The 20367-nt window shown below is 42.5% G+C and overlaps 1 protein-coding gene across 1 annotated transcript in view; it reads right to left on the bottom strand.

Annotated features, from left to right (window-relative positions):
- The window catches only part of NINJ2 (ninjurin 2), a 47152-nt gene extending 29268 nt beyond the window's left edge, over nucleotides 1-17884 (bottom strand). Inside the window, exon 1 of the mRNA XM_027726478.2 lies at nucleotides 17793-17884. Within this exon, the coding sequence (XP_027582279.1) occupies nucleotides 17793-17819 (27 nt within the window). The 5' untranslated portion in view covers nucleotides 17820-17884. The remainder of the gene's footprint in view (nucleotides 1-17792) is intronic.
- Nucleotides 17885-20367: the final 2483 nt, after the last annotated feature.

The raw sequence follows: 20367 nt of genomic DNA, 5'->3' as shown, positions 1-20367 counted from the left end.
TCCAGCAGATGTGGTAGACTGACCCTTGTAAATTATCTTCTTTCAGTAGGACTCCTTGAAGTCTATTTTGGAGGTAGAAAGTGAAGTACTTTTTTCTGTCTATCTTAAGTAAGAGGGAGAAACCATTTTCATCTCAGTTCACAATAAGCAGAGTGTGTCTCGGTATTTGCAGAAAACCTGTGTGAACTGAAAGGCAGGGTACCTGTTAGGAACTCAAGTGAAAGACCAGGACAAAATTTTAAAAGAGTTCAGAAAGGCCTTGTAAGTGCCAGCTTCATATGTCTCTGGAATACTTCTTGCTTTGTCTCATATACAAGTCAGAGAAGGGAATTAATAATTTCAAGCTAAAGCCCCCCTCAGTGACAACAAATAAAGTCAAAATGTGAATCTGCTTTGTAACCATGGGGAGAAGTCCCTTTCTCATAGAGTGGAGGTTGGAGTTGAAGAGTTCCAGATGTCCTCCAGGTTATAGGTGGAGGTATTAAATGTAAATCATGCCTTTCTTTCCAGCCTTTGTGGGTTTGGCTGGAGATGCAAATGTCCTTGCTACATCACACTTCGGATATTTAGAAATGCTTCTCACACTGAGAGAAGTTTTAAATCAGCAGTTTAAAAACCTAAAAGAAGAAGGCTCATACCTATGTTTTTCTTAATTAGCAAGCCACATTTATCATGTATAACTAAATCAGAGCCTGGAGTGTGAATTTTACAGGAGTTACAAAGTGACAATTAATCCCTAAATGAAGATTCCTCCCCTGTTCTCTAAACTCAGGGATGGTTCTTCCTCTTAACAGAGGAAAGGACTTTGTTAAATTACATTTGCTAAATCCTGCTGGCAAATATTCTGGCTGGTGAATACAAAAACTGTTGTGCTATTAATGCATCAAAATTAATTATGCCAGTATAACTGGTTATCTTTGGCACAAGTACAGAGCTTGAGGGACCAGACATGGTGCTGCCCTCTTCGTTACCATGGTAGATAATTATGAAAGAAGTACAGATCTGGACTTGCATAACTCAAAAACAGTTGTGACCAGATTGGAAATTTACAGGTTAAGAATGAAAGAAATATTCCTTTCTCAAAAGCTATCATTTAGGACCCAGAAGGAATTTGACCCACTTGCAGGGGGAAAAAAATTATAGCTGAAAGAGCTATGACCGATGTTGTACTGACTAAGGAATTTTTCACAAACCGCTCTGAAAAATTCACTTGATATGCACTTATTCTGGTACAAGGTAGTAAAAGTAATCTGGGTGTGGCACCAGATTGGTATTTTTAGCTTGAATTTCCCTGGCTGTATCTTTTATATTTAGGGCTGAATACGTAAGCAAAATGGTGAGCTGCTTCTGTAAGACTGCAATAAACTATTCAGTCTGGGTAAGATGGCACTTGCTGCTTTAGAAGCTGCTTTACTTGACATTGAAGCCTGGTCAAATTGTGATCACTTGTAAGTACCGCTTCAAACCTGTGCAAGGTAAACAAATAACATCTGGGATACGGAGATACCTTTCCTACTTCCCAAGAGTGAAAAGCCCCCCTTTTGACAATCCCACAGATGCAAAGCTGCAGAAGCTTCGTTAGGAAATGGTAGGCAACAGTGAGCCTGATACGTGAAGAATATCAGCAAAATACTCAGCAAGGTTTTGTGTCTTTAAAATTATCTGCAGGCCTGATGCAGTCCAGTAGCTGCAGCACATTTAAACAGTGTGCCAAGCAGTGTGTTCTTTGCGTGTGCCAGATGTAAGCAAGCTGTGATTTATGTGTGCAAATGCCTCTATGAATACGTGCACGTTAGCTCAGCCGGAATTTAACACGAGAGCTCTGGAAAACTTGAACTCTGAGTTGTGCTTCCCACGTTGTTTGTTCTTTCATATTAGAACAGGCTCTGCTTCTGAAAGGATACAGAGTGGAACTTTACAAGAAGCCGAGGAGATAAAAGTTTTAGCTCGGTGACAAATGGAGGTGAGTGCTAGTGAGTCATCTGCTAAGTTTTGAGGGCAGATGGCTGGACCAGCAATTCCAAAACATTCTTTTAACACCACAAAAACCTCTCTAATCTCTGAGTGTAACTATAGGGCCGTTCAAAACCAAAATCTGAAAAGATTGGAGCAGTTCACTTTCTCAGGAGTTGGCTTCCAAATACAGCTGCCGAGACCAGTTTGTAAGCTTTTAACCTGTGTCTAACAACAGCAGTTACACATCTCTCATCTCTGGACAGAAACTGAGTGCCAAAAGGAACAAGTTCACATGCTTTTGGGGGGGGGCAAAGTAGTGGTGGCACTGAAGCTTCTTTTAGGATTCTGACAAGGTACCCTCCAGGCCTAGGGCAAGCAAAACTGGACAGAGAAAATGGACTTGAATGCTGCAGTGACTCATGATGCTTGGTGAGCTTCTGTATGTTTTGGCCTAGTGATAGTCGCTGTTTCAAGCCAGAGGGAAGCCATGTGGGTATATCTGATAGTGAGTAAAGCATTATGCAGCTCTTAGTGGCTGTGATGCCTTGCCATCATGGTATGTTCAACCCATAAAGGCTATTCCAGTTGTGTGTCATCAGTTCTAATTGCCCCTCTTCATTCTTCTGTGGTATTGTATGGTACAGCTCTTAGAGGCCAGAATTATTCTCTCTTCTGCATTTGTAGCCAAATACAACTTCTGAATTACATCAGTTATTCTGCTAATCCCCTTCCTGACTTGACTGAATTATCTCAGAAAGTAGCTATGGTCACCCATAAGAAAAAGTGAAACTACCATCAATAGAGTATCTTCTGCATGACTCTGAGGGTCACACCTTGTAGCTATGGGTGTGACCATTTGCTCTGGACTCTTAGCTATACCTAAGAGTCCAGAGCAAGTGCTCCTGCTATGAGTCTTGTGCTCTCTTGCATTCTGGCTTCCCTGAGACCCTGTTCTGAGCCAGCCCAGCTCGTTAAGTTAAGCTAAATTAAAAAAAAAAAAAAAGACCATTTTCTCTGGCTTTAATGAGCTGAATTGTCTGTGAAAAGGGTTTGGCAAATGCCAGCACAAGGACAAGATGGGATGTGTCTCTGGGAGCAGGAGATAAGGAGGGAGCAAAGGGTCATAGGCTAAAGTGGAGCAGGGCTTCCCCCTTTTGGGAACAGCAGGCTATTAAACCATTGTGATATCTAATCTTTCTGGTTGTTAGTCATTGCCTTAGACCAGGGGTGTCTTGACCAAACCTCCGTTGCTATTGTTTTTATCCTTATGACACAGAGGAAACATGACTTGTTTCACATAATTCCCTCCATGTGAACACTGAGTAGGAATTTCATGTGTCTGCGTGCTCCAGACATAGACAATGACTTCTCAACAGCTTTTGCTGTCTGAGGAGACTGCTGGGCTGGGAAATAAGAGAGATGATGACTCTAGAAATGGCTACAAAGAGCAAGATGTGATCCTTGTGTGAAGTATACACTGAGAGACCCCGAGGGAATGAACCGCTTATCTCAATAGATGTTGTCCTCTTAAGGTCGCTTAGGTAAGGTCAAGGCAACAACATTTGATGCTATATTTGTGCCAAAAAGTCATAAGCAATCCAATTCAACCATAAAAGCTGTTAATGATGCAGTAGAAGCTGCATTTCCACTGCAAGTTCTGCCACTACAACACCACAAGCAACATCTTACAGTATGGTATATGAAATATAGCCTGAGATTTGTATGTGGCCCAGAGTGATGCAGAACTTCAGGTTTTGTGAAAGTTAGCCACACTGTGGAATGGTTCCCCTACAGGAATGGACTCTCAGTACAAAGTGAAAGTCTGGATCCAAAACTTCCAGCCATTCACAAGCAGCCTACGCCAGTCTCTTACTTCTAGTCCATAATTTTTCATATACTTATATATGGTTATATATATTTTTTTTTAAAGTCCGGGCTAGACTCAGAAAACATACAAGAGCATGCCAAGAAGGAATTGAAGCATGGTATATGGAATTTCACATTAGAGTCAAGTATCTGTGAACGAACTCACCCAGTACTTTGTGTATTTGCACAGCGTAATCTCTGGTTACCTGGTTTGTGTACAGGTGCTCTAACTGTGTATGCGGAATGTCAGCAGTTGATTTACTGAAAACATTAAAAAATGTGTTACAATGTCTGTGTAAGTTCACTATAAGGAATGCTCCTAAACTTGTCAGTACATGTGAACTCTTTTCTCTGTACCCTCTCACTCTGTACACAGTCACCTATCTTCTAAATCAGTGAATCAGTGGCAACAGCTACAGATCATCGATTGCATTTACCCCTCCTCAAGGAGCTCATTCCTCTCTTGCAGAAGCCTTTTGTGACTCTCAGATAAAAGACACTTCATCTGTGTAAAATATTATTATTATTGTTGTTAGGCTAGTGTTTTCAGTGGGTTTTATTGGAACGTGATGTCCTGCCAAAAGTAACACCCTGGGAATCTTTCAACAACTGTTCCTGGGTGTTCTGTAGATTACTGCTGTTTTCTCATACACTGTCCCTGGGAATTACATTCTCAGATTAGGAAAAACGTCAGCCCTCTTCCCTCTGTGAAAAGAACTGCTGTTCAGGCTCTATATTAAAGGATTAGGGTAGTATTTTTTCTGGTGACTTATTATTCAGGTTGTGTTTTGTTTTCTCATTAACCCCTTTGCAAAACATGTTCGAAATTTAAAATAAGATTGAATGATCTTGTAGCATTATGCAAGCACTTTGCATAGCTGAGAATGGCCAGTTAAAGGAAGACTGGTCGAAAATTGGACCCAGACATTCAGTCAGCAACTTTCAACCCTGCAGAGACAAAGGACCTTTAAGACCTAACTCTATAATGAGGAGCTATAGTACAGCATGGCAGAAATTAAAGGGAGGCCCAAATCCCCTTAGTGACAATTGTGTTTTTCAGAGATCTCCTGAGTAGATATTGCTTTGAGAGACCTTTGGGAAGGGGTGTAGCAAATGAGGCCTTCCTAGGAGACTCTATTGGGGAAGCAAATACCTCGGGGCCAGAAAAGGAATGGGAGGAGGTTAAAGCAGAATAACCATTTCTCTGACAATTGAATGCCCAGATTCTACAAATATAGTCTTGTTCTGAAGAAGACATTCACATTCAGCTGCCAAATGTGTTAAATTTCTGTGGTGGGAAAGAAAATCTTGCAGGACCTGAAGTTTCTTATGATTCCTTTGTCACTGTATCTGGTGTTTAACCTGTAGTTTCTCCCTTCAAGATGACCAAGGGACAAAAGAAGTGGGAACCAGTGATGCAGAACAAATGCCCTGGATTTCAAGTGGAGTTCACTCAGTACGCGTTGTGTACCAGAGCTGGATTCTTATAAAGGGATTGCCAAAAAGCTGTGTCCAAAAAAACTCCTGGATGTTTGAGGAGGGATGAAAGAGTTAGGGAGGGGGAAGAAAAACCCTGGACCATGGGGGGCAGAGTAGGCACTGGATGCCTGTGTTTGGAGAGCAGTCGAGATGGTCTTTACTTGGCATAGGCTCAGAGAAATGGGTCATATTAGCTCCCAGTTTTAGTTGTGCATTGAAACACACATACCTAGCACAAAGTGACAGAGGAGTTTATCCCTATAGCTTAATCACTTCTGATCACACTTCTTTCTTGGTTTCTGCCTTCCCCAGCAGAGCTCAGCCCTGTTGGAGCAGCTCAGCTTTACTGTTGCACAACCGCATGTTGTGCAGTAGTTCTGGGGTTTTGTGGTGATTTTCTGTGTGCTCACTACAGCCTTTTTTTTTTTTTTTCCTGAAAACAAAACAAAACCCAACAAAAAGAAATACCAGTTCGCCTCTTTCTTTTCTTATTCACAGTTTCTCATATTCTGTTTGGGCACCCTGATACTCTATTTAATGCTGCTGCTGGCATGACCAGGGAAGGTGAGCAAAAGAAACATCTTTCCATCTAATAATATGATTATCATGACCAGTGACTCTTAATATATATTTATCTCTACCTGACAGGGAGATAAATATTTAGTGTAATCATTACAATTGTTTTACTCACTTCTTGACCCTGGCAACAAACAATCTTGTTTTCTTTGGGCCTTTTGAAGACCTTTTACCTTGTAATCTATCTTCTGCCCTCCCTACCTCAATTTCATACATCATCCCAACACCTCAGCTCCTGCAGCACTTGAGTACAGAATGTGAATTTCCCTCTGCTCACATGTATCAACATGTTAGGGTCGATTGTGTATGTAATATGTGTGCCTTGGGCAAAAGGGAGACTGAATGCTGCTTTGTAACAAATACAATATTCTCACAATTTTGGGTCCACAAAATATTATCTGCAGCCCAACCAGGAGGAGTCACAGAGTCCTGCCTGCCCTTCACAGTGCACCAGAAGGAGAAGAGGGCCTTTAAAGGACATAGATATTTCCATATGAAGATTTTGATCAGTAAATCACAGCCTTCTCTTAACCTGTGTATTTTGCTGGTCCTGACACAAACTTCCCACAAGAATTGCTCTCATTTCTGCTGAATCAGCCTTACAATTACACCCACTGAGCAGATGATAACAAGCGAAGAAGTACTTTGTCAGTGTGCAGGGTACAAATGTATCATCTGTATGGAATTGACTGATAGAGCTGGAGGAGTTACTTGTCTAAATACTGTCCCTCAATTCTCATAAAGGTCAAGAATATGAGTAGAGACAGTGTCTTCTGATGTAAGGATGGCCACTGGGAACAGTATCCTCCAGCCATATTTGCATCAGTATATACCCACCATGTACTTCATAAACAGATTTATCAATCCATGGACACGCATGTTTGATGTGCAGGGGTTGTGGTAAAGCTCAGTGCTACTCACTCTTGCATAACTCCTTTGAGGTTCAGTTGGCTGAACTTTACTTTTTGTAAGTCATTTAATAATATGTAAAACAAAAAAATGGGAGGAATACAAAAATGATGTTAGGCACACCAATAACAGACTGACTGGGCTCCTTGTTGAGAAACAAGTTCTCATCAGATAGGAAAAAACAGGGAGGGGAACAGAGGAAGAAAAAAATTGCTTTTGGAGCAGAATAAAGAGGAATATATTGTTATCATCTGCAGCCACAGAGCGACTCATCTTTTTATTTTTTAGCTATTCTTTGCTGTTGGTGACTACAGGGACACCTTTCCCTGCAGCTGGCCAAGAATGTGAGCCAGTTGCTCCCACAGGAGATATAATGTCCCTGTTTGTACATGGTGTGAGTGAGGCAAGAGGAAGCACTATAGCACAACCCTGCTCCACCCTGGCTGTAAACACCTGAGTTCACCACCACGCTGGCCTGCATCCGAATCCTGAGCCTGTTCCCCCTCCCGGGGACCCGTAAGAGAACTGCCTCTTTGCTGTGGCCCAAAAAAGTGACACCCATAAGACTGACCCGGTTCAGTAACTCAGGGTGATGGCTGGAGGCTTGTGGCTGAAGGTAGTGCAGAGGGAGTTGGAAATGAATCAGAGGGCTACTCAACTCAACATCACTGACCAAAAGCTAATTAAATTGGTAGCCACCAACACCTGTTGCCATCTGCTCTTGAGTTGCCTGTCTGAGCTTGGTCCCGAGTTCAAATCTATGCTCAAAGATACGGATCTACAGCGTGCCTGCAACGCTGTCCACATCAGAGATGGCTTTAGTTATCTCCTTTTTTCCATGGTCTCAGCAGAATAGCTGAGCATTAGATCAGCTCAGAGACGAAAAACACCTCTTGCTATACTTAGCTCGGACTGGGTGAAGTCTGGAGCTCCATCTTCTCTGGGTTCTGGGGACAGAGACCTCCAGGACTCTCAGTTCTCCATATCTGTTCTCCCCATTTGGCTTACTAGCATAGTCTGTGATTCTTTGGAACACAACCTGCCAGAGTTCTCTTCTGGTACTGTGCTCCTCTTTTTTTTTTTTTTTCTCCTTCATGATTTGCTCCCTATACTCAGATAAATGGGTTTCGGTGTGCTTCTTTGTTGTGATTTTTTCTTCTTCCTTTTTTTTCTTTTTTTCCAATTTCTGGAATGCTGAAGACATTGCTTCTTCTGAGTGTACATTAACTTTTTTTATTTCGATAGGCCCGTAACTCTTGCCTGCAAGATCTGTGTAGCTGCACCTGTTGCATGAGTAGTTTTCTCCCTCAAACTCCATTGCACCCTGGCTCCTCATGTGAGAAGGAGGTAAGAGGGGCTTTTGTTGTACTGGTGGACTTTGCCCATCCCTCTCTGGATGTGAATAGGCCAGCATTATTTCACAAGTGCTAAATCCACTCACAATGGTTTTAAATGGTTGAGCTGCTGAGCCAGCTGAACAGCAAACACCAGAGGGGAAACCACATTTCGTGAGCGCTTCAGATTCCTTCAGACTGTATGTGGAGCCATTAAGAGCAAAGTAAAAGCCCTTTGACACAACTCCCTTCGGCAACCTTTTCACAACCGCATGCCAAAAATGGGGGCTGGCCAAGGAATTGGTCCAGAGTCAGCTCCCAAGAATCTAGTACATGAAGATGAAGATGGAGTTCAAATCTGTTTCTGTTCAAAGAAAACAGCAGCATATTATATTTTCTTGTAGCATATTATTCCTTTGCTGGATGTCTCTCTGATCAGTGTGGATTGTCAGTCAAGGTATCACCATAGGCAAAAGATGAAAAAAAACACTGGGTGCTTATGTTATGCAGGAATAGTTCTTATTGTATTTGTATTTGATAGTTGTTCTCCTTATTTTTTGCAACTAAGTTAAGAAGAACCCAGATTGTATATCTCATGGTCTTCTGATAATCACAGGATAACTAGATCTTCAGCTAACATAACTAGCCAAGAAATATTCAAGAATCCAAGCAATTATCCCATTGCAATAAGATGGGTGAAGGCCTGTCTAAAGGAGCTGCTATTTCTGTCTCTGTCCAGACATATTCCCTAAACAAGTTCTTTCACAATGATCTGGGTTAGCTTAGACACTCAATAATGGAGGTTTCCTAGCCCAGACAGTCTTGATGGAGTGATTACTTCGAGCAGTTGCATTGAGGCAGTAATAATAATTGATGGTGGTCATGAGGACAAACCTCCTTGTTTCAGCTTCAGTCAGCAAAAAATGTGTGACCACAGCCTGAAATCACACAGGGACATGCAGGAACATTTCATCTTGATTCAGCCAGAAGGAGGTGCAAAGTTCAAGTTGAAGAGTTGCATCAAGAGCCTCTATGGTCATTCTGAGTCAGAATTTGTGTGTAACGTGGTTTAGCTTGTTTCACTTTGGCTTTGGGGTTTGTGTCCTACACCAAGGTGGTTGAGGATGACTCTGGCTCCACCAAGACAGAGGTGCAAACACAGCTGTGTGCCTAAACTCTTCAAAGTGTGTCAAAATTTGTTCCCAAATTGATGCTGAAGTTAACATTCAGCAGGGAAAGAATTGTGTGTGGTCTCTTATTGACAGCTTCAGTTAATGCTCTTTACATTTTGTGAAGTAACAGAGTGGTCTCTGATGACTAAATCAATCTTTAATGGTTTCTTCAAAATATAATGGATTAAGAATCAATCCACCCATCCAGAGATGCTCAGTCCTTCCTTCCTGCTTCTGTCACTTTCTACCTGTGTGTTCTTGGGTCATTTAGCTGTCTCTGCCTTGATTTAATATCTGTAAAATAGGCAGGAAAACACCTCTTGCTCCACGTAGAGATTGTGAAATTAAATTTGCTGATATTTATAACATGCTTGGAGAACTAGGGGCAGCAGAACTTGGTTCTCACACAAGTTCTGGTCAAGTATTGCTGTGTTGTTATTTTCTGCAGAAACATTCCTTTAGTAAAACATAGGTTGCAGAATAATGCTTGGCTGCCCTTTGGCTCTTCTTAGATTGGTAGGAGCAGTTATTTTTCTCACATAATGAAGGTCTGTGGTGAATTTGGGCCTTTTTTTAAATCTCACAAAATATTTTTTGGCGATACATGACTGCAAGAGAAAACTCCAGCAAATAAGAATAAATACTGGGAGGAAAATAAAGAAAAAAAAAAAGGAAAGCCCGAACAATCCACAAACCAGTACATCATCTCATTCTCTTGTTCTCATTTCTCTAAATCTGCCAGCAGGATTCCCCAAGAATTTCCAGCACTCACTGAACCTTGACCCAAGCAGCTTCACGAGAAATTTCTTCCCCAAGGGTTATTTTGGCTAGAAAGTTCTAAGATCCTGAGTATAATGGTTTTCACAGCTGTAATTACAGAGTCACATATCTGATTCATGTAATTTGACAAGGAATTACAGCTTGCCTAGTTCAAAGGAGTGTGTCAAGGTGTATGGTAACTGGTGATGTGAATCTTGCAGCATCTGCACATGGGCTCTTCCCTCATTCTGGTGTCCAATTCAAATGTCTCTTGTGTGTTTACAAACCCGAGGCAGTCTAGATTACAGTAGTAGAGCTCATTTCTTGTACTGTCTTTTTTCAGAGGCAGTTTTATAAACATTTGACTCACAAGCCAAGGATGGGGAAACGGCAGTGAAAATGCCCATTCGCCCTTTTGTGCTTGGAGAAGCTCACACTTCTGTGTGTGGTTACTGTACGCCTGCAGCACTGCCCATTTTTGGTTCTCAGAAGAGAAACATAACAAATTATTACATATTTTACAGGAAGAGCTGAGAAATGGTGACTTGGACTGAAGGCTTCCATTTTTAGTGGAAGCCAAATGAGTGGAGATGCTGTACCTGTGTGTCAGCTGAGGGCAGGGAGAAGCAGGTGCATGGTTCAGCTCTCAGCCACAGGCTGGAAAGAAGCGGGGGGGGGGACGGGACTACTTGTCAAAAGATGCAAAAATCGATTTAGGTGTGGTTTAACAGGTATTTCATGTTGCAGAGGACTCCTATTCACAAAGATGTGTCAGTGGGAGGTTTTACTGTTGGCCAGCCAGAAGAACAGTGTGTTGTCACGACCTAACCAGGTTTATGATTACTCATTAAAATCCACTCCTTGTGCTCTCAAATCTGCAAGGTGCAAGAGTGAGTGAGATGTATCTGTATCTCAACGTGTGAAACGTGTGCATGGCAAGAGATGGTGCCCCTGAAGGTTGTGGCTGAGGAGGAGGTGGTGGAACAAGGGAAGTCCCGCTGGTGGCTGATGAGCAGGCCAGGCCAAGCTGGTGGTGCAGCACAGGGACAGCAGGAGGGTTATCCCAGGATGGCTTGGTGCGGCTACTGGCTGACCTTGCCCTCCAAACAGGGTGTAGCCATGCTGACTTGCTGTCACTCTCAGTGGGGCATGAGCAACCCCTCAACCCCTTGTGCTGCACAGGCACCATCCTGTCACCTTGGTCCTGTGCCACTTCACCCCCTTCCTACCCACTTAGGGAGACCCTAAACCTCCTGGGCCTTGCTCCCAGCTGTGACCTGAGCTCTGGCTGTGCTGTGGTTATCAGACATGTCCAGTGTACAATGTAGGACCGGGCTCCTTCCCTCAGAAAGACATTGATACTTGTCTTTTACTGTCCCTCAATGACGTGGAGTGTGAGGGATCAGCTCAACCACTGATGTAAGGATGCTGATTTCCATGGACTAACTCCAAGAGTATATTTAACTCTTCACGTGCCTTGCTTTACCCAGATACCTTAAAACCTGGGGTTCAGTTCCTCGAAATGAAAAATACTATCCCCATGTTTGGAAAGGGCATGAGTGAACATTCACCCTAAGTGGGAAAGGAACGTTTAGGGGAGAGGAGAAATGCCACATCTGACTATATAACAAAGGACTGATTAGCACTGGCTGTAAGAAACAGTCTGCTTCTTCTCAGCATGCTGTGGTCACACTTGTCTGTCTTCTACTGTGAGTGCTGCTGGTTTCTGGGAGCAACACAGGTAATGCTACACAGACTTACAAGTCCCTGCAGCTGGGAGAGAAAAGCATAAGATCACTCTTACTCCTAGGTGTGAGAACCTATTTCACACCTGTCTTTTGACCATCTAGGGCACAGCGAATCTCTCTGCCCAAGCCTCTAGGTAACCCTGTAAAGGCTTTACTCTGAAGTAGCAGCCTGAAATCTTGCAGTGGGAGCAATCATTGTTACTGTTAGGGCCTTCTCTGCTTCTGCTGGTTACACGCAGATTAGGATTACTGCTCTGAAGTGAGGGGTGGCTGCCACTGAAAGGAGAGATTCTGTTGCCTCTACATGCTCTTCATGGCCATGAAGTCCTAGTCATTGACATGGTCTGATCTTCCCAGGAACCACTGCAGGACAGCAAACCAGAACATTAACTCTGCCAAAAAGTGATTAGTTCTCTTTGAGCTTAGGTCTCTGAACCAGCTTTACCAGGGCCAAATGAATACTCCCAGGTGGTGGAGTGTACCCCTGGGAGTGGGGAGTGGAATCCTGTTGAAAGGGCTGTAGTAACTGAGTTAGTTGAGTTAAAAACAAACTAAAAAAAGTGAGATAAGCTCCTCAGACTCTTGATGACTGAGTTGTATTACATATCATACAGGGATGCCACAGGAATGGATTTTTCTGAAGCATTTTAGACTTTTTTCCTGAAAGGCTCTTTCTCTCTCTTGGTGCAGACTATGCAAGCCCAAACTACAGAACCCAGATAACTCTACTGAAGCCCACTGGGGCAGGGACATTGCTTCGCTGGTCATATGAGACTGCCACCATTCTAGGAAATTACTGAAGGACAGTAGAGGTCCTAGAGCACCAGAAAGTATGAGCTAGCTGTTGCTGCAGAAACAGGCAAATTCATGCCCAAATCAGGAACTTGTACAGTGCATCATAGCCTTGAGGCACAAGTTAAAGCCACAAAAAAAACCCCGAAAAACTGAAAGTCTAACCCAGTTGTGAACACACTCCCCGTATCCCCTCATCAGGTCTACACTGAAAGTGGGATGTGGGAGATGGAATTTACAGTGGTAAGGGGAACTTTCCAACTGTTTTATGGGCATTTTGGAAAAGTCCGCACTGTAACACCTGAAGCTAACTCTATTTATCTGCCTGTCTAAAATCTGCCTGCTGTAGATTAGGTCAAAAACTGAGCACTGGAAGTAAACTATGCAATTATTTAAAATCTTTTTTCCTTGCAAGTTGCTTGCAAACCTGTCTTTATTTCCACAGATGTATTTTCCATTCAAGGTATTCACCAAGCAGCTTCTGCCAAAAAATTTCAGCGTAGGGTCCGTTTTCCAGAATGATTATTTTAGCTGTTTACTCTTTTTACTTTTGAAGTATGAATGATTCCCTAAATGGTGAGGTATTACTTCTGCTTCTTATCCCAGAGGATTGTAAATTTTTTTTTATCCAAAGAGTAAGAAACTATAAAAAGAAAGACACAACATACAATATACAGCCTCTTTTGCAATACGAATACGGATGACATTTCATCCGGCGCACATCCCTTACAGCCGTTTATACAGAACATAACACCCATTCATGAATAAGAAAACATAAAAATATAAACCTGATAAAACTGTAGAACCACTTAGTATCAGCCTCAATCTTTGCTCTGTTCTGCAATATTCATCTGGGGCTCTGACAGACTTAGCTGTGGCAATATGTGTGAGTGTTACTGAGTTCAGCTGTCCACAGACTTTCCCCTGGTTACTGCTGCTGTGGTGGGAGTGGTGGAGCGGATGTTGTCTCAGTCGCTCCCATTCAAGGTCTGGCACGTTGGCTTAAATCACCAATGAAACAGGGTTGTGTTAAGATGCCAGATCGTGAACTGTGGCAGCTGAGGTACACAGCTAAACAGATTTAACAGGTCTTTTGCTGCTGAAAAGAACCGTCCTCTATGGCTCCCTCCTTCTCTCTCCCCCGCTGCAAATCTCTATGGATGGGCTGGAGGCAAGAGTCAGTGGGAACAGTAGCATAAAGAAGTGCAGATAAATCAGCCAGAGTGTTTCTATCAATGCTATACTTTTAATTTATAAACCTTTGTTTCCCAAAGTAAAAGGAAAGTGGTGATGGGATCTTGTTGGGTTGTTTTATTTGTTTCTATCCCAAAAGTATTTTTCTGATCCCAGCTATCTCAGGATGTACTCTGTAGTATCTCGTCTGCTGGTCTCTGTCTGGCTTTTCATCAGTGGCAGGTGTTTAATAGAGGAAGGTGAAAGTTTCACTTAGAAGCCACAGATAGAGATGTCTGGTGAGAAAAATGCATCATTCAAATTAATTAATATCGAAGTTTCATCTTTTAATAGGTAAATTACTATTTTTAATTAAAATAGTTTCATTCCAGTTTACATATTTTCTTAGCACTTGACTGGCTGGCACAGATCTGGTGAGGCTGCTCTACAGCCCTGTGGCTTTTCTTCCATTTCAGCACAATTTCCTTTTAGCATCTCTCTGTGCACACTTTGAGGTTTTACTGGTCTTCCTAGAAGTCAGAATGGGAAAAAAGACCTCTTTGAAACACACAGAACAAGAGAATTTTTGTAAGGGAGAAAGTGGATTAGTGGGAGATACCTCTTGCTGCTAAGAAGCAGTCCTGGGTCTCATTTATGGAGAGCTGGTGTATAACCTCTCTAATGCAAATACCACTTGTAGTCTGGTCAGCAATTGTGCCATTGCCTTTAGGGAACTGAAAAGCATATTTATTTTTATCCTGCTATTGGCTTATGGGATTTGAAGGTACCTTTTTTAGCTTGAATAACTGTAAATATTGTTACTGGACCTCCTGACCTCTTCTCAATGCTTGCTCCGATATTTGACCTTCTAACCTGCTCCAGGAGATGGCAAATTCCACAGGCTGATGTCACGCTGGATAAGGGAGTGTCTCCTGTTACAGAGGCTTTCAATTTTGCTGAGTGAGCTCCTGTTCTCATGCTTCAGAATAAGCAAAAATTGTTGGAGACTGATCAGTCCTCTTAAGAGCCCTCTTAAATCTTGATTGCCTTTTCTAGCTCTCTCCTGCATGAGGCCAGGGGTTTACATTGTTTTAATTCTATAGTTACCTGTCTAGCTGGGCCACGTAAATGTTGTATGAGAAATGCTTGTAGGTGCTCTGCAGCTGCTTCGGGTGCAAGACCCTTTCCCTATAAACAAAAATTCCTACTTCTGTATTGGGTCATAGTTAACTTTCATGACTGTTTCTGCTACTCCATCCAGGAGCTCTTTGAGGAGGAGTGAGTCATACATTACCACCCCACAGCATGCAGTGCACATTCCCACAAGCTCTTCATAAGCCCACAGCTGGAAACTTCCGAGAAGACACCTGCTCTGCATTCACTGCTCAGAGCAGGGACTCAAAAGAGGCTTTTAAATGTACTTTCAACTGAAAAACTTTTTTTTTTCTCTGCCGCTGATCACTCCTCCCCTCACCTCTCACTGGTCAAGTCACGTCATTGCCAGGACCCTCTGCTTGTCTCAGCTCTGTGTCGTGAATCCTCATTCAGACCCTGCCAACTATGCCAGTTTGTCATGAATGGGTGATTTAGACCCCTTAACGAGTCACCATCAGAGATATTTGTGAAAGTGGTTTTAATATGATGTTGTAAAAGTGTGACTTAGCAAAGTTCGATGGCGAGGTTCACTCTGCTACTGTGCAGCACAATCATCTGAACAATGATTCAAAACTACCAAGGCACAAGTCAGAGTTACCAAGAAAAAAATCAAGGTTACCAAAGCACAAATCACACTTACCGTACTACAAGATTATGTGCAATATCAATCACTTACCAAAGATATGCTGCTGGTGAAAGGTTTCTCTGCTTTGAGGAGCCAACTTGAGAGTGCAAGGGGAGGTCACTGCCATGCAGTCAGGCTGCTTAGCCAGCAACTCAAAGAAGGCTCACTCAGGCTGTCTTATTTATGGAATAAAGTGGCTGGCTTGTAGTCAAATTACATGTGATAGTAAAGGTATGCATGAGACTCCTTGTACCCACAACTTTCTTTGTTCCTTGATAAATGAGTCTTGGAAAAGCCACCTGCTATTCATGTGTTAATCGCATGATTGGTGTTCCAAGACCATATGCATCGATGCTCACCGGGTCAACTCTGCTTCTTTGTGGGTTTTCAGAAAGTAGATTGAAACCAGATGAGTCCTTCATCCACTTACAGCTTATTCCTTCACATCCTTCAGAACCTGAACCAAACTGCTGCTAGTTTGGTTAAGGGGCTGTATCCATCCTATGTGACACAGTATGTAAGACTCTTTCCCTCCCCTGCTAGCACTGTGTGTTATAAGCATGTGAGGATCTGTGTGCATTCACCTACATTTTGTGCTGTCTGGTCGCTTCCCTGTAAGGTGTCACAAAGGAAATCTTTGTAGAGTGGTTATTCTTGTGGCAACCTGAGTAGAGGTGGATGGAAATACTTCACACCTTCCTGTTCTAGAAACAGACAGGTATGCTCCTTTCAGTTTTGCAACCCAAGGAACCTTTGACTTTCTGGACTTACTTATTTGCATATTGTAAAGACTGAAGATGCTGAGGATCACTTTTGGCTCTTTGCTTAACCTCAAGATAGGTTGAAAGATAAAAACCTAAACTCTGGATTTTTCAGAAGTTTACGAGAACTTTAATCAGTGAAGCTGATTTTTTCATCTATGGAACCTGGATTTCAAATCCACAATAGACCTGAAACTTTCCATTGGGTGTATGATTTAACATACAAGGAATTAATTTGACTTTTTCTTTAGAATAATTTTCTTGACCTCTTTGCCCTTTGCCCCCAGTTCCTGGCTTGCTGATTTCTATATTTTCCCCCTTATTATTTAGTCCTAGGAAAGACTAAACTCTCTCTTTCTCAGTCCTAAATAGAGTACATGTTTACCAACTGTCACAGCTACTTGGGCATCTTCCTCACTTATTGTGTCTCTTATTGAGCACAGTTTTCCCAGGTCTTCAAAAACTGCTCTGCACCTCACATTCAGTGGAGATACGTTCTGCAGCTTTGGAGAGTCTCAGTCCTTCTTTCTAGTTAAGGATAATCGTCCTGATTATTTCCAAGGACACAAATCTTTCCATTTTAACTGCTTTAACACGGGCCGAAGAAATAAAAATCGTGACCCCAGACAGAATTGCCCACTGTCAAGTCTAAGGATAGCTGAGACCATTCCAGACAGAAAAATTGGCTGCAAAATTTGGACCCTGATGCCAGTCTATTCAGGGCTGGAAGCTGTGCCCTAGGCAATGCTTTGTATTCTTCCCTTCTCCACAGTTGTCTGAAGTGCAGATCTGGACTTGAACTTCTGAGGTTTGATGGGTGTTTGTGATCTGGGCTTTTTATTCCATTTCATCTCTAACAGTTTGTTTTTTCCAAACCCTTGGGTAGTTGCCCTTTATGAGAACACATGCTGAGCACAAGAAACACCCTTCTTAAAAAACACAAACACTCAGAATAGGAAGACAGAGAACTGAAACAGATTCACCAAGAAGTTGTGTTTCTCTATAAACCCTACATAGGAAATCCTGGCCTCTGCACTCCCTCAGTAGTTGCTGTATTTATTTCTTTTCCTCCTCTCCAGATTGAGAGCACTTTCTGCCAAACAGAGAAAGGCTTTGTGAGATGCGGAGCAGATCAGATTTTTGCAGCTTGTAGAGTATGTGCTGCCTCCTCCTGAGAGCTGAAGGCTAATTTCTTTCCCTGCTGCCCCTCCTTCCCCAAAAAACATCTCTTTTTAGTAATATCCCCCTTCTTACCTTCATTTCTTTTTGAAAAACACTTGTAACTGCTCTTGGCAGAACACAACAGAGATCCTGCCACTAGTTTTTCTTCAAAGGGGAACAGCGGAAAAAAGCAGAACTGAGTTTTCAAGGGAAATTGGCTGTCAAAGCTGAGGAGCAAATGACAGGAGCGGTGGATATTTCCCCCAGACTGGGGATCTTCCCTCCCACTTCTCCCTCCCAGGGGTATTTCCCCAAGATGGACTCACTTGAATGTTCTCCCCTTCCGAGGCCATCCTTTTGCCCCCAGGTCTCTCCCTCTGCAGACGGAGCAGGGAGCGCAGCACTCCGTGCTCCCGGAGACTCTCTCCCCACTGGACCAGGACGCGCAGCTGCTGGAACAGACCTGCTATTCATCTGCCGGCAGCCGCCCGCCTTGGCATCGGCTGGGGGGCGAGAGCGGGGGTGGCACGCCAATTCTTCATTGTCCGGGCGGCCCGCGGAACAAGCGCCCCTCTTAGACTTTCCATGACAGTTGTGTTCATTACACGTCTGTGCTACCTCGGCGAGCCCAGCTGAGCCCCATGAGCTCACTTGGGCAGGGATGTGGTGATGCAGCCAGTGTACCAAGAGGTTCCTGGCATGGGCTCTGCGGCCACAGCGGCGATCCCAATCTCTCCGTCTCCTGCCAGCGCACAGCGGAGCGTACGGATGGAAAACTAAGGGATGAAGAGATGAGGTCCACAAAGTTGTGCCTGCTTTTTGCTGCTGCCGCAGCAAAGACACCGTTACATCTCAGAGAAAGTTTGCACTTCGCTCTTTTTACAGTCCCTTTTCCTCGTTTTTCTCCCCAGCCAAAATGCCCTTCCTTTCCCCTCCCCAACACTTTTTTTTTTAGTTGAATTTGATATGTCTGGTCTCAGCTGAAATTGAATCTTGCTTTTTGCTGAAGTTGAAAACAACTATGAATGACGCTGGAATGGAAACGTGTGCAGCCAGAATCAAGTCACAGCGTAGAAAAATATGTTGCTATTATTATTAGGTGGGTTCCTCAGGCAGAAAAATCAGAAACAATTCTCTAGATTTTAGAGAAACTGCTATTCCGTACTACCTGCAGATCAGGTGGCCATGTTTGGCTTTTGAAGGAGAATTTCTGTAGTTACAGTAGCATAGAAAATTTATGGTAAGTAATGTATTCTGTTTAAACAGTTCAGCCAAATGCATGTTCTAATACTCCAGCCTGCCTAAAAGTGCTGACAAGTCTGTCAGTAGACAATCCTGTTGCATTGATGCTTCCCAGCAAAATGCCTCATTTTGCAGTGAAAATATCAGTGCTTAGTTCTACAAGTTCATTTCAAAGCACTAATGAATTTAGCCTCTCTGCATTCCTCTTAAACAGCTTTTTTTTTTAAGTTATAGATGAAGCAGTGAGATATGTTTAGGGACTGGGCTAGCAGTATGCAGGAAAACAGGGCTAGGATACAGCTCATTTCATCCTTAGGATTTGGCCTAAGGCTGAATGCCAATCAGGAACCATGAGGCTGATTCTACAAACAAAAGCCACCATCAAGGTTCCTACTTTTGAATGAAAATTAAGATCTCTGTGTCTTGCTATCACTGAAGTGAGTGTTTGAATTCTACAGGGAAGTGGAGGTGAGCGGAAAGAGGCTATTCATTGCTGCTCTTTTGCACCTGTTGGCTTTTACCTTTTTTTTTTTTTTTTTTTTTTTTAAGGAGCATTTAACCCAAAATGCAGCCATCTGCTGCTCTTGTTGACTTGCCCTCCTGATGGGAACCTGTATGTTAACTAAAAGCTCTCTGTGAGTATACTATTGCACAGATGTTAATGTAGATAATTACCTGTTTCTATTTACATTTTTTTAGTCTATAAAAAGATGTTATGGTTGATCAATTTGTAAATTGTTTATTAATAGATTATTTACACTGGGTAGGTGCCCACTGTGTTTGTTGAGGCACTCCTGGGAGTTAAAAGGACTTCATGTTGTGCAAGTCCTTTGTGAACAGGCTTCCAGCAAACAACCCATGAAGGCTGGTCAAAGTTTTTTGAGTTTCTATATGTGACATAAGCATGAAAACAGCTACAAAATATTTTCTAGTGATCAGACAGGAATGAAGTATCTGTGATTTTATTTAGCAGATGAATAAATATCACCAGTGCACAAATTTCAGACAGGACTGCATTATACAGAACAATGTGCCTTTTTAAAAACTATTTTTCTTCTTAGTATATTTAAATGCTATGCTAGGAACTTTATTCTTTTTTTAACATACTCTCCAGAGAGGTATTGCAAAGAGTAGTAATCTTTTACTGCGTCCTCAGAATAACTAGAGAAACCAGCCAAAACCTATGGTAACCCTTGTGTCCTTGTAGGTATTTCAATCAAACCAGGTTCTCATTGCCCTCTCTCAGGACAACATGAAGGAATCTTTCTGCAAAGCATATTAGTAGCTGTACCAGCCTTCCTTGAAGTGTCAGGAGCCAAACACATTAAACTGAGAAAACTTCAAATAATAAAATTTCTCTTGGAAGTGATTTGTCTATGTCATTAATAGCAAAGCTAAGAGCCAAAAAATGGGAGAAGGGAGTGGGTTTATTTTAAGATGGATTATAACAGCTGCCCAAGAAAGGAGTGCCTCAATGAACTTATTTAGATATACTTGTTTCTAAATGTGATTACAAAGAACTACATTTTTCAAACTATCTTTCTAGTAACTGTTAATTATGATGCAAGAATGCACCATTGTAAAGGTCCGAAGATTCAGGCATAGAGAATGCAGCCCAGCTTCTAGAAGGGATTGTGTCACATGAGTGGTAGCACTCAC

Source organism: Pipra filicauda, unplaced genomic scaffold (assembly GCF_003945595.2).
Source record: "Pipra filicauda isolate LSUMZ 115617 unplaced genomic scaffold, ASM394559v2 scaffold2_size9829703_pilon, whole genome shotgun sequence".
NCBI classification, from domain to species: domain Eukaryota; kingdom Metazoa; phylum Chordata; class Aves; order Passeriformes; family Pipridae; genus Pipra; species Pipra filicauda.
The sequence above is the reverse complement of the archived record's forward strand: the minus strand, read 5'-3'. Positions and strand labels throughout refer to the sequence as shown.